At 52.1% G+C, this 14,241-nt stretch overlaps 1 protein-coding gene across 1 annotated transcript; it reads right to left on the bottom strand.

Moving 5' to 3' along the window:
• Positions 1-7,386: 7,386 nt before the first annotated feature.
• CCDC194 (coiled-coil domain containing 194) lies at positions 7,387-10,393 on the bottom strand. The gene is made up of 4 exons (XM_052644402.1): positions 10,064-10,393; positions 8,517-8,613; positions 7,996-8,128; positions 7,387-7,537 (listed from the first exon to the last, which is right to left on the bottom strand). The coding sequence occupies exons 1-4, from the start codon at positions 10,391-10,393 to the stop codon at positions 7,387-7,389; spliced, it is 711 nt and encodes a 236-aa protein (XP_052500362.1).
• Between the last annotated feature and the right edge of the window lie 3,848 nt (positions 10,394-14,241).

Below are 14,241 nucleotides of genomic sequence, written 5' to 3'. Positions count from 1 at the left end.
GAGTGGCCAGGCATCCTTGGTCTTACTGAGCCTCAGTTTCCCCTTCTGCCCTTGCTCTGTACCCAGAGCTGCTCTCAGCTGCGTGTGACGTCTTTTCAACATCCCCCTTGTGTGGAAGACACAGACAAGCAGGGAGGAGAAAGGACTGTTTTGATGGGGGCAGGCGTTGAGTCTCGCTCTGGTCATTCACAGAGCTGGCCTTAACTCCCCTTGGAGAGGGCTGGCTACAGATGTGTGCCCACTCAAGGGACAGTGCTGCTACAGGAGCTGAATTGTGCAGAGCGCGTTGCCAGGGGCCAGGCACACACAGCACTCAGTAATGGGCGCAGCTCACCGAGGGCTGATCCGTGGATGGTGGTGGCGGGGGCTCCCCAGACTGTCATCACAGCGGCTTACATGCCTGGCTCATGTAGGCAGGTAGTAAGCGGAAGCAGCAGTGAACCTGGGGCCAGTGTGAGTTCCCAGGATGGGTTTCTCACGTCTGAGTCTCAGTTCCCCCTTCTGCATGGTGCCAGGCCCCAGGGTGGGGGAGGGGGCTGGGAGAAAAGATTTGCCAGTTGCTATTATAACACTACCACTTTCTGTTTGAAACCTCATTTTCCAGCTCTGTGAGATGGTGAATGGGAAGCACAGGATAGTGGGGGTCGAACTTCACTGTGGGAAGGGATTTAGGGACCAAGGAGCAAAGGATTCTGGGTATGCCCTCCTGCGCAACCCTCCCCCCCACAACAGGCACTCTAGGTAAGCCTCCTCTGTAGGTGACACCAGAACCCCTCCCCAAGAGGAGTGTTGAGAGGTCTTCAGTCTTGGGAAGACAGAGTGGGACTCAGACCCTAGCCCCAGGGGGTCAAGGCTGATAGGAGGGAGCGGCAGGGGCCAAAGGGAATGAGGCAAGGAGATGGAAAGGGGCTGGAACATGGGCGGCTGACGATAACGCAGTTGCTGTCCACTGCCTGCGTGGGGGCATAGCAGGGTGAGAGTGGTGGCATGGGGAAACATCCCCCTATTAGCCAGGGTAATGGGGTGGCAGAGTTGTTGGGGGGAGGGGTCCTCCAAGGTGATGTTCATCAAGGAGGCAGGAGTTGGGTGGGGAAGGAAGAAGTCCCAGCGGTGGGCAGGAAACCCCTGTCTGACCTTTGGCCTTTGCAGCTACCCATTGATTCCTGATTCCGGACCCTTCTCAGCCACTACTGGGAGGGAGGAGAGTTGGGGGCTCCAAGTGATGCCCAACCAGCTATTTCTCTAGGTTGGACAAGCGCACCCAGAATCCCCTGGAGCTGGGTGGGAGAAGGAGATCGTCCCTCTTCATTAACAGGGGCCATGCAGGCACAGGGAATCCATGGTCTCACTGTAGGCCTCCGGAGTTATGTTCTCGCTGTGCCACCTACTGCTGTGTGACCTGGGACAAGCGACTTCTCCCCCTGCGAGCCTCGGTTTTATCCTAACAATCAGTAGTGAAACACTTGTCTCAGTGCCTGGCACACAGTCAGCCTTATTAAACAGTGGTGTTTTTTAAAGGTGGGGCTGGATCATGTGGAGCCTCTGATGCTGGGCTGAGCAACTGAGACACAACGGGGGACAGTGCCCCAGGCGCGGTTGCCCTGGTCCTGTGGGATCACCGGGGGCAGGGGGCATGACAGGGGGAGAGCCTGAGTGACAAGGGTCCAGTTGAGAGCTCGGGCATGGCGACAGTGTCTGGAGGTGTTGCAGTCTTGGTATGAACTCAAGATCCTGGCTATTCTTCATCTTATGTCGAAGACGCTGCACATAAGTACGTATGAATATGGTATCTCTCGTCAAGAGAAAAGATAAGCAACCATAAACTCCCAGAAAACTGATAGAACTGACAGTACCGATGTCTACAATTTTGAGCAGTTGTCACAGTCTAAGAACAAGAGTTTGAAATTTACACACAAATGTCTTTTGGGTCAAGCTCAAAAATAGCACTCTTTCTGGCAATTTGGTCTCACAACTTAGATTTGTAATGTTTCTTTTTCAGTAAGTTTTTTTTTTTCCTCCGATAACTTGTTTTTTAAAAAGTTGGATTTTCTTTTAACGGAAAAGGTAATGATGAAACTTTTTTTTGCTCAACATTTTGACTTTGAGATTGCGGATTCCTTTGACCTCTGTTTAGGTTTTCAGCACATATATTTTATTATCATAATAATTATCAAGGGGCACTTAGAATGTTTCTAAATTTTTTTGTTGCAATGAACAGAGTAAGATTTGAAGTCTAATCTCTACAAGTGAAATTGCTGGGTGCTAAAGCAATAACATTTTATATTTTGACAGCTGTTATCAATTTGTCCTCCAAAAAGGTTGTTTCCATTGACACCCTTGCCAGCAGTGTCTAAAATTTCTAAAAACAGACTCTTTTGAACACTTTCTGCCTGCATTCCTGGCCAGAAAATTCCAGAGGGGGGAGGTGAGTAACTGGTCCTTGAATTCACATGAGGTCAAATACATCAAATGATGGGAGAGTTTGGTTTTTTCCTGAAAACCATTTGTCATAGTCACAGGAAATTTTGTGTATGAATCTCTCTGAATTCCTTTGAGGGGTCATCATAAAACCCAACACCAATTTAAATTTTTTTTTTTTTCTAAATCATAAACAATCCATTTGGTTTCATTTGATTGTTTGGTCAGAGATGGGAAAACTGTTACGAGGAAGTCACTCTGTACTGTCACTCTGAAGGCTGAACACTGAAGTCTTCAAGGAGACACGAGGTTCTTTAAAAATTCTCATGGAACTTCAGGAAGGTTCAGGAGGAAGTGATACTTCTGGTGAAGTAAAATTTCAGCAAAGTTCAGAACACCCTCCACATTTTTGCCAACGTCTTCGGGTTTTGGTTAATTGCAAAGGAAATGAAGTTTGCGACTTTGGGTGTTGACAGAGGAGGCAGAGAGTCCTTTGGAGGGGAAGAGCCTGTCCTCTTTGGGCCTTCTGGTTGAACAACTGGGACTGGGGGCCAACAAGATCAAGTTGCGGCTATACCCAATGCCCTCCACCCAGATATTCCCTGTTCATCCTCACCCGCACCCCTCACCCCGCCCCACTGACTCCTGTTTCTGCAGCCAGGGAGGGATCCCGGAGTGGCCATGAACAGGGAGGCCAGGGCAGGGACCTGAGAGAGAGGACAAGGTGGAGACACAGAGACGAGACAGATGGAGACTTGGAGTGGTGATTAGACAGGTGGAGACCGGGGAACAGGACACAGCAAGGGCAGGCTGGGGGCGCTGGCCCTGTGGAGTGGGAGGCAAGGCGGCTGGGGGATTCTTAGTCCTGGCCTGGGACTGGGGTCTGTTCTCTCCCAGCTGCCGACGGCCCTCATCCACTCCCTGCCCTTTGGCCTCCCCTGGGGATCCGCAGCTTCCAGCCTCCCACCTCCCTCTTTTCTCCCAACTCTGACACCAGATCTGATGATTCCCTTTCGGCTCACACACACCCCATGGCTCCCTGTTTCCCTGGAGCTGATTTTCAGCGATCTGGCAGTTATGACCAAGGTGAAATTAGCAGAATGAGTGAATAATAACGATAATATTTTAGGTTTCGTATACAGCGCTGAGTCCGACACTTTGTGTACATCAGCCCTGGACCCCACAGCTGCACAGTGAAGGGTCTTAAATCCCTGGAGCCGCAGACAAAGCGAGGCCAGTGTCAAGACCTAGCTGACTCCAGAAGGAGAAGCTGTTTCCTGCTCATTTCCGGATTTACGCCAGAGTTGGAGGGCGGGCAGGGGGCAGAGGCGGAGGGTGGGGTGAGGGGGAGCGTGTCTCAGACCCATCCTTCCAGCCTCACAAGTTCTGGGCCCTCAGCCAGCAACTAGGTCTGAAGACTGGGGCGACCCCTGGTGGTCGGTAGCGGAACAAAACTGTTAAGACATCCCTCTCCTCAACCTCATTTCCTCCTTTGGTGCGAGGGATGGGGTCCAATTCTTCCTCTAGGAGGACCCTCTCCCAGTAAAGGCCCTTAAAGCCACCTCTAAGGTCTGCAAGGAGATCCAACCAGTCCATTCTGAAGGAGATCAGCCCTGGGATTTCTCTGGAAGGAATGATGCTAAAGCTGAAACTCCAGTACTTTGGCCACCTCATGTGAAGAGTTGACTCATTGGAAAAGACTCTGATGCTGGAAGGGATTGGGGACAGGAGGAGAAGGGGACGACAGAGGATGAGATGGCTGGATGGCATCCCTGACTCGAGTTGGTGATGGACAGGGAGGCCTGGCGTGCTGCGATTCATGGGGTTGCAAAGAGTCGGACACGACTGAGCGACTGAACTGACTGAACTAAGGTGGGTGAGAGTGGGAGATTATGAGCAGAACTGCCTGAGGTGGGGATCAGAGTTTCAAGGGCTTCTTAGACCAGCCTCTTAAATTTTTCAAGACGAATTTTAATTTTAAAGGCAACACATGCACATGAGTTTTAAAACGCAAACTTTACAAAAAGAAGGGGACAACAGAGGATGAGACGGTTGGATGGCATCACCGACTCGATGGACTTGAGTCTGAGCAAGCTCCGGGATTGGTGATGGACAGGGAAGCCTGGTGTGCTGCAGCCCATAGGGTCACAAACAGTCGGACACAACTGAGTGACTGAACTGAACTAATACAAAGGAACATGAGACTTCCTCCCCGCACTGATCCCTAGATCCCTGATTCCTTTTCCAGGGGCCACTGTTGTGACTAGGGTTTCCTTCAGAGACATCTGGACAAAAGTTCCCCCCAGTCCCGATTTTTAAAAGATGTACACGGACTATAACGCTTCTGCTTGTTACATTACTCTGTCTCAGCGAAGGTCAGTTTTGGCCTTTTTAACAGTTGCACAGCGGGAATTCCCTGGAGGTCCAGTGGTTAGAGTTCTGTGCTTTCACTGCTGAGGGCTTGGGCTCAGTGCCTGATGGGGGAACTAAGATCTGCAAGTAGGGCAACTTGGCCCAAAACAAAACAATCCCCACCCTCCGCCGCCCCCATCCATACAGACCAGTTGAACAGCATTCCGTGGTGTGGATGTATGCACCCTCATTTAAACAGACTCCAGTTGGTGGACAATGAGGTTGTCTCCAATTTTTTGCAATTACCAAGAATGTGGTAATAATGTCTTAATTTCTCCTCTCCTCCACCCTTATCTTGAAAGAAGTAAACTGTTTATTTGGATTGTTTTAAATTTACAGAAAAATTTGCAGAGATAATAGAGAGTCTCTGAATAGCCCTCACACAGCTTCTTCTATCATTAGCATCTTATATAGCCTAGTTCATTTGTCAAAATTAAGAAATTAATCTTCGTATATTACAATGAACTGAACTCTAGACTTTATTTGATTTCTTCACTAAGTGTTTTTCTGTTCCAATATCCAAACCCAGGATTCTCCACTGAATTCAGTCCATTATTTTGTATGCGTTTAAAAATAGTTGTTGGGAATTTCCTGGCAGTCCAGTGGTTTGGACTCCAAACGTTTACTTCTGAGGGCCTGGGTTCAATCCCTGGTCAGGGAAATAGGATTCTTCAGACTGTGTGGCCAAAAAAAGTGAAAAGTGAATACAGTACTTAGTATGCAAGACTATAATTAAAAAATGACTGTAGATTAAAATTTTCTTAATAAAAAATATGGAAAACTGCTTGAAGAAAAACTGATGGGTCAAACATTTTTAATTTTGAGAGATTCTAGAAAATGGCCCTCCCAAGTAGTCGTACCAACAAGCCGTTTCACCAGCACTGTGTATATTCACAAACTTTTGCTTTTGTTTTTATCCTTGCCAAACCAGTGGGCAGAAAGTGGTACCGTGTTGTCATTTCAGTTGGCATTTCTTCTCTAGCAGTGAGACTGGGCACCTTTTTCTGCATGCTTCTATGAACTGGTTGTCCATATTCTTTGCCTGTTTTCTACCGAGTTACTTTTTAAGCTTTATTTATTTGGCTGCGCCAGGTCTCAGCTGCAGCATGCAGGATCCTCACTGTGGCACAGGAACTCTTAGTTGATGTGTGTGGGATCTAGTTCCCCAGCCAGGGATCAAACCCAGGCTCCCCTCACTGGGAGCCTGGAGTCTTAGCCATTGGATCACCAGGGAAGTCCCTCCACTGAATTATTTTTTGAAAAATTAATTTAGAAGAGATTCTTACATAATAAGGAAAGTAGTTTATTCCTGGATATGAAAAACTATGTGAAATGGATCTTTCTTTTCTTCCAAACGATTTTCTACCTCTTTGTTTTGGATATAGGAAAGTTTCCGTTAATTCTCTTGGGTTTTCTATATATAGTCATACCACCAGAAGATAATATTAAGTTGAATTGTTTTTGAGGCATTCCTGCCAAAAAAGTCAACCTCAAATTAATCATGAGGAAACCACAAAAACCCAAACTCAGACACCACAGAATGACTGGCCTGGAGCTTTAAAAAAAAAACCAACCGATGTCAGAAAGGCGGACAGATTGAGAAATGTTCCAGATTAATACGATGTGTAAACCAGGATAATCTTTTATTACAGAGGACATTATCAAAATAGTTGGCAAAATCTGATTACAGTCTGGAGATCAGAATCTAAGTGTCCACTGACAGATGAGTAGATAAAGAAGATGTTATTTATATATATATATATATATATACACACACACAATGTATGTATACACACAATGGAATATTACTTATAATAGTCTCATAAAAAAGAAATCTTGCCATTTGCAACAACATGGATGGATCTAGAGGGGGTTATGTTAACTGAAGTAAGTCAGAGAAAGACAAATACTGTATAATCTCACATGAAATTGTTGCTATTTTGATGACCTCTTCAGAATGCTTTTCATTTGATCCGTTAGCATGGCAAATTTTACTAACAGACTTCCCAACACTGAACCATCTTTGCATCTCAGGCCTATGTTCCTTTGTTATAGTGTATTTTTCAAATGTATTACTTGGTTCTCTTCTAAAATTTCATTTGGGAGCTTTGTACCCTCATAGCGAGAGAGGTCTGGAGTTTTCCTACTGTGCCATTTTTGTTAGGTTTTGGTGTCAAGGATATGCTGGCTCTCACCATTCCAATCACTCATTTTACAGACAAGGTAAACTGGGGACCAGAGAGGAGAAGCCACCCCTTCAGGTCACTTCCAGATCAGGGCTGGACCCTAAGTCCTCATGTCCGAGGGATGAGGGCAACACTGGCCTTGTCCTTAGAGGGGACTTAAGTCCAGGCTCTGCACTATCTCACCTTGTGACCCAACGGACCTCAGTATTCCCGTCTGTAGATAGTTTCAGGGTTGCTGCTGGGTCAAAAGCTGAGCGTGGATGGGTGTCGACTGAGCATCTCATCCAGTTGGGCACCTCTCTGAGTGTCCCTGCAGGGCTCCCAGGGTCTGTCCTCCTGGTCTCGAGCCCCCATCCAGCTGGGGGCCGACTCACCCTCGTGCGCGCCGCGTAGGTCGCCTGCAGCCCCCGGAAGTTCCTGGGCGAGAGCGCGAGCGGGGGCTGGGCCGGGGTCGGGACCCGGCGCGGGTCCGGGGGTGTGAAACTCTGCGCTGGGGGCTCGTCTGAGCTTCCAGGGCTTTACTGCCGGGAGGCGGGGAGAAGGGCCGTCGGCACCAGGACCCCCATCCCCAGAGACCCTCCAGCATTCATCTACTCTTCCTGGTATCCCACTCCCCAAAGATTCCAGGCTTCAGGATCCCCCATCGTTTCTCCCCTAGTCTTCTCCAGGACCGCTCCTCCGGGACTCCCAGTCTTTTCCATGGAAGCTCCGCCTCCAGGCCCCCGATCCCTCCCTTGATACTTTTCATTGCAACGTTCACCTTAGCTCCCCGCTCCCCTCGGAGCCCCCATATACACCCGACCGCAGGGACCCATGCCTCAAGAGTGCCAACCCCAGTGTGGGCATTCCCGCCCCATAGAGCCCGCCGCCGGGTTCTTACACTGAGACCTTCACCTGGATCCTCTCCCAAGGCCCCGCCCACATGACCAGCCCGGCCCCGCCCCGAGCCCTGGACCCTTCCCTCCCTCCCTTCACTCACATGTGCTCGCGCAGCGCCGCCTCCCGGCCTGCGCAGGCTTCGCCCTCCGCCTCGGCCGTACGTGCGCGCCGCTGCGCCTCGTCCAGTTGCTGCGCAGATTTAGCGGCCGCCGCCTCCCAGCGCGCCAGGGCTTCTGCGGACGCAAGGCGCGAGATCAGGATGGAGCCCGGGCTCCTACTCCGCATACATCAACTCCGAGTTTATAGTCTGCATACTGTCTATGTGGTTTGTTGTATTGGAATTAAATTTGTGTGCTGTGTGCATGACCTTTACGTGTTATTTGCATAGCTTTTCAGAGGTTTACATGTCTTTGGGGAGTCTCTACACGGCATGTGCACATTTTGCTGCGTTTGCATTGTTCTGTGATATTTGCCTGAACTTTGCATATTATGCGCATTTCTTTCACAAGTTTTCACGTTGCTTTGCTTTACGTTTACACCCGTCTGTATCTTTTGCCTAGCTAGGAAACGTCTAGGCTCCTCCCACCTCCAGCATGCCCACCCGTTTGCATCCCAACACACCTGTGAGCGCCCCGTTCTCAGCCCCCATCTGGGTCCCCTGTGCTTTGGCTTCTTCCATCTCAGTCTTCACTGTCATCAGTTGGGTCTGAAGCCGACTCTGCGGAGTGGAGTAGAAATGACAAGGGGAAGGGAGAGAAAGTGAATGGGCCCGGCCCTTTCTAGGGGAGAACACCCTGGTGTTCCTCGAGCTTTATTTGGAATGTCGTTTGGGGTCCTGTAATTGTAAAACACAGAAATGGCCTCTGAAGTCTGGGGTGAAAGGTGCTTGCCTGCAAGGAGATCTTTGCCCAGGTCCACTGACCCCTGGGGCGTCCCAGGTGGCTCAGTGATAAAAGAATCTGCCTGCAGTGTAGGAGACTCAGAACATGCAAGTTCGATCCCTGGGTGGGGAAGATCCCCTGGAGGAGGAAATGACAAGCCACTCCAGTATTCTTGCCTGAAAAATCCATAGAGGAGCCTGGTGGGCTACAGTCCATGGGGTCGCAAAGAGCCGGACACGACTGGGGGACTGAGCACACTGACCCCTGTTCCAGGCCAACTGGATATAGAAAGGTTTAGTTCTGCCGACCGGCTCCGGTTCCAGTCCTAGCTATATCCAGATTCCTGGGGCTGGGGTTTCAGACCAGCACAAGACAATATGGTGGTTGATGATTGAGTTTCTAGGGTATTGGTCACCTCTGAGGACATTCTGCAAAGCAATTGGCTTGGTCTCCTGAGATGCTTTCATGGGGGCTACAGGAGAACCATAATTTGAATCCAGGGCAGGCAGCGCTTAACTTCAGCTGCCCCAGGCCCTTCCCTTAGGCAGGCTGGAAAGGCATAGGGATGAATTTTCAAAAGGCATGAATTTTCCAGAATTCGTATGCTGCCCAACCTCTGCTGGGCCCACTACACAGTAGTTACTCAGTAAATGTGAGTGGTTGGGACTTTGAGGATGGTTCTTCTGCGAGGCCCAGGGTTGAGAAAGAGTTAAGAAAGGGTTAAGAAAGAGTTCAAGGGGGTAGCGAGAGGAGAAGGGAGGACCTGGCTGGTACCTCCTCCAAGAGGCCAACTTTAGCTTCCTAATTACAGGTGACACGAATGTCCCTCTCTCAAAATAGGGCTGCTGGACACTGCCTGGGGGTGGTTGTTGAGTGGGTACTTAGGGGGAGGGTTAGCACAGGGCCTCCCCAGGGGGGCTCAGGGGTCTGCCCCATCCACCAGTGATGGGGCAAACAGCAGAGGACGGTGGAGCCTTCTTTTTATTTTTTTAAAGTTCATTTGTGTCCTATTTTATTTTTTATAATTGGACTATAATCGCCTTACAACGTTGTTAGTTTCTGGTGTACAACAAAGTGAATGAGCTGTGTTAGTGGAACCTTCTTGGTCAGAAGGTAGACACGAGGGGGAATTGGCCCTGTAGGAGCTGGAAGGAATGGTGCTGTTCTCATTTTCCTCCCTCAGTTGAAGAACGGGGGAAACCAAGGCCCCGAGGGGGAAGGCTGGGTGTGTGGGCACCCCTCCCCCTCATTGTCGGGGTTCCCCAGCCCTCCAGCCTGCCCACCTACCTGGCGGCCCTCACAGGCCCTGAGGGCCTCCTCCAGCTCCCGGCGGACGCGCTCGGCCTGCTTCAGCCGCTTCGTCAGGGCCTCCTCGAGCCGGGCAGCCTCTGCCAGTCGGCGCCGAAGTTCCTCGACTTCGGGTCCGGGGTCTCCAGGCGGCGCCGTGGTGTTGGCGGCCGGCTCTGGGCAGCGGGGCCTCCGGGAGGCCGAGGAGGCCAGATTCCAGGCCAGAAGGGCTGCTCCGGCAGCAACCGCTGCCAGGAATACTGCGGCCCCGCACAGGGCGAACACCCGCCAGGCGCGCCCCGGCTCGGGCTCCGGCCCGGGCTCGGCCATGCCGCTGTCCACAGCTCTGGCCCCAGACGGCCACGAGCATTTAATTGGCACCTTGGGGAGCCAGGGACACCCACGGTTCCGCCCCTCCTGGCGGTGGTTTCGAGTTTATTGGGAGGGGCTGGACCCATGCCAAGGGCCAGCCCAAGCTACCGGAGGAGCCGAGGATAGGGCTGGGGATCCCGGGTTCCAGTGTCCTTTCTGCATCCCATGTGACCCTCTAAGCCTCAGTTTCCTCCTCTGTAAACTGGGGATGACTAGCTCCTGCCCTGTAGGGCTCTGTAGGAATCACCTGAGCATATCTGCGCAAAGCCCCCCTTTGCACCAGGGGCCCTTGGCAAGGGTCTGGGGGTATACTGCCCTCCATTCTGTTCATGGAGAGACCAAACCTAGACGATGGGAGGCTGGTCGAAACAACTGACGTTGACCTAGCTCGGGCGGCCGCACTTCTTTGTGACTAGCTGTGCGGCCCAGGGTGCAGACCCAAGGGTAGATGCGTCCCATCTCCCTGCCCGTTCTCCACTAAGCCACCAGGGGGCGACAATCAGAGCCAGGCGCGTCTACACCGTTGCCCTGACTTTCCGGAGTCAAATCCTCCTCCTCCCTCTCTGCCCTCTTTCATTTCCATTTCCCCTTCCTCCACCCTACCCCCCGCTTTTTCTCCTCCTCCTCCATCCTTCCCCACTCCCCATCCTCCCCCTCTCCTTTCTCCTTCCCCGGCGAGGCCCCCAGCAGGTCTTCAGGGTCATTCCCGCCCCCTCCAGCCCTGCTGGGTGCTCTTCCGGCTAGCGCATTCCTATCCCGGGGTTGCCGGATGGACCTTTCCTCCCTCTTTGCCCAGCTAACTTCCTTACCAGTTACTTCCCTGTCCACCAGTGTGTCTCTTCCTCTCCCTTCCCCACTAACTCTGACCCCTTTTGATTGCTGTCATCTTGTGTGTGTTTGATTCCTGCCTGCCTCTCCCATCAGACTGGGGTGTGTGTGTGTGTGTGTGTGTTGTGTCTGACTCTGCGACCCCCATGGACTGTAGCCCACCAGGCTCCTCTGTCCATGGGATTCGCCAGGCAAAAATCGAGGAGAGGGGTTGCCATGCCCTCCTCCAGGGGATCTTCCTAACCCAGGGATCAAACCCGCATCTCATGTATGGCAGGTGGATTCTTCACCGCCATACAGCCACTGGGGCATCACACTGGGTGAGCCCCGAAAAAGTAAAGCCTTCACCTGCCTTATTCCCACTGCCACTGCGTGGGCCTGGCACACAGTAGCTGTGCAGTAAATGTGAGCTGAGAGAACACTATGAACAAGAATCTGTGTTCCTTCCTGACAGCCGCCCCTCCTCCCCCGTCCATTCCACAGGAAGAAAACAGAGCCCAGAGAGGCCAAGTCTCAGGGCAGGGACACAGAGCAGCTACAAGTCACTCCCAGATTCCTGCCGGAGCTGGAACCCGCCCCCCCCCCCCCCCCCCCCCCCCCGCATCCCCCAGGCCCTGCAGCACTCCTCCTCACGCCTGGTTTCCAACTCCTGGCTGGGTCACAGTCAGCCAGGGAAGACAGACATTTTCAGGAAGGAGAGAAGTTTATACCCCGGCCACTGGGTGGAAGTTTGGGGGAAGAAATTGAGCAGGTCAAACCCATATCAGGCAAAACTGCCTCCTCATCTGTGAAACGGTACACATAGGGCAGGGGGAGGGGGAGTGCTGTTTTGGGACTTTCCGGTAGCCCAAGCTGGAGGTGGGGTGGAAGCAGGAAAGGACCGAAGTCATGTGAGAAGGGCTTCCTAGCAATCAAGAGAACCTGCTAGAAGCAGAGGGCCCTGATGCTGGGAAAGACTGAGGGCAGGAGGGGAACGGGTGACAGAGGATGAGACGGTTGGATGGCATCACCGACTCAACGGACATGAGTTTGAGCAAACTCCGAGGGATGGTGAAGGACCGGGAAGTCTGGTGTGCTGCAGTCCATGGGGTTGCGTCCGAACGACTGAACAATAACCACTGCCTGAGCGGCTGAGAAACCCTGAGCAAGTCCAGTTACTTCTCTGGACATCAGTTTCCTCATCTGTTAGATGGGGCTGCTGATGCGGGGTAAAATGCCTCAGTCATTGGAAAGGGACTCCACGGGAGCGTCTACTGAGCCCTCCTGTGAGCTGGGGGCACAGAAGTGATGGAGACCCGAGCCTCACCTTCTGGAGCCGAGATTCTCACTGGAATTGAATCTGTGCCCCCAGGGGAGGTTTGGCAATGTCTAGAGGCATTCTGTTGTTGTCACGTCCTGGCAGTAAGGTGCTGCAGGCATCTGGTAGCAAAGGATGGTACTCAGCATCCTACAGTGCACGGAGCAGCCCCACCACAGAGAATGGTCCAGCCCAGATGGTGAGAGTTCAGAGGCTGAGAAACCCTGCTCTAGAACTTCAGGGTGAGGAGCAGGAGCTCCGAGCAGGGGGCAGAGACTGGCCGAGGCTGTGAGGCAGGAAGGAACTTGACGAATCAATATATAGAGAAATGGTCGGGGTGGGTGGAACAGGAGGAAGTTAGGGGATGGGAGGGTGTTGTCAGGGGGGCCTGTGGCAGGGATGGGGTTTGGGGACACCGGGAAGACAGTAGGAGCCGTGGAAGGGGAGTCTAAGATCATCTGGGTTGGGGCCCATGGTTCCAGAGGGCAGTGGAGAATCCTGGGCAAACACAAGGGGCCTGCCCCTAGTGCTACGCACAAAAAGTTGCCTGGACAATAGTTGGCATTCCAGGAAAACTTGGAGGAAGGAAGATAACAGGGGAGGAAGGAAATAGGGGCCATGGGAGGGTCAAGGAAGTGGGTTAAATGGTCTATCAGACAGAGGCCTTCAACTTTGAGCCCCTCCCACGTTTTTCTTTCTTTCTTTCTCTTTTGGTAGTGCCATGTGGCTTGCAGGATCTCAGTTCTCCAATCAGGGATTGAATCTGGGCCACGGCAGGGAAATCCTGGAATCCTAACTGCTAAGCTACCAGGGAACTCCCCATACCTAACTTCAAGTTTCAGAAGCAGAGAGGTTCTCTGGGGGAGGGGCTCTCTGGGGGAGGGGCTCTCTGGGGGAGGGGCTCTCTGGGAGAGCTGGGTACGGCAGGGTGAATAAGAGTTTGGGGACGGAGGTGGCGGGGGCAATGTGACACACGTCTGGCCCGTGTCTGCACATCTAGGTTTAAGTCCCAGCCCTGCACTTTCTGCTGGAAGGGACTGGGAATCAGGACATAGTGTTCCTCATCACAGCCACAGTTTCCTCACGGAACCACTGGATCAGAAGATCCACCCAGGAGATAAGAGCAGAAAACTGCAGGCAGGGAGCACTGATGAGGATGTAGGTCCCTGATGGCTCAGCTGGTAAAGAATCCGCCTGTAATGCAGGAGACCCTGATTCAATTCCTGCGTCGGGAAGATCCCCTGGAGAAGAGACAGGCTACCCACTCCAGTATTCTTGGGCTTCCCTTGTGGCTCAGGTGGTAAAGAATCTGCCTGCAATGCCAGAGACCTGGTTTGGAACCTTGGGTTTGGAAGATCTGCTGGAGAAGGGAAACACTACCCACTCCAGTATTCTGGCCTGGAGAATTCCAGGGACTACAGGAGTCACAAAGAGTCGGACATGACTGAGCGACTTTCTCTCTCACTTTCAGAGGAGAAGAGGGCTGGGGGAGGGGCAGTGGGGTGATGCCTGCCAGCACCCCAGAAATCCCAGGGAACATTCTAGAGCACGGAGGCTGAGTTTGGATGTCCATGGGTGTCCACCCTTGCCCAACATGGCAGGTCCCAGTTGCTTGGGGGTGACATGATAACACTCCAAAAACTTGGGTGTACAATTTTTCCCCGCAAAGGGGTGGTTTACT

The sequence above is a fragment of the Budorcas taxicolor genome, chromosome 7 (assembly GCF_023091745.1).
Source record: "Budorcas taxicolor isolate Tak-1 chromosome 7, Takin1.1, whole genome shotgun sequence".
Taxonomy (NCBI): Eukaryota; Metazoa; Chordata; class Mammalia; order Artiodactyla; family Bovidae; genus Budorcas; species Budorcas taxicolor.
This window is presented reverse-complemented; position numbering and strand designations above follow the sequence as displayed.

What these genes read in the sequence shown, in the direction of transcription:
- CCDC194 (XM_052644402.1), bottom strand. Translation starts at nt 10,393, where the DNA reads ATGGCCGAGCCCGGGCCGGAGCCCGAGCCGGGGCGCGCCTGGCGGGTG. An exon ending in GGGCCTGTGAGGGCCGCCAG is followed by an intron (nt 8,614 to 10,063) that starts GTAGGTGGGCAG and finishes TCCACTCCGCAG; the next exon opens with AGTCGGCTTCAGACCCAACT. An exon ending in GCGGCGCTGCGCGAGCACAT is followed by an intron (nt 7,538 to 7,995) that starts GTGAGTGAAGGG and finishes GCCTCCCGGCAG; the next exon opens with TAAAGCCCTGGAAGCTCAGA.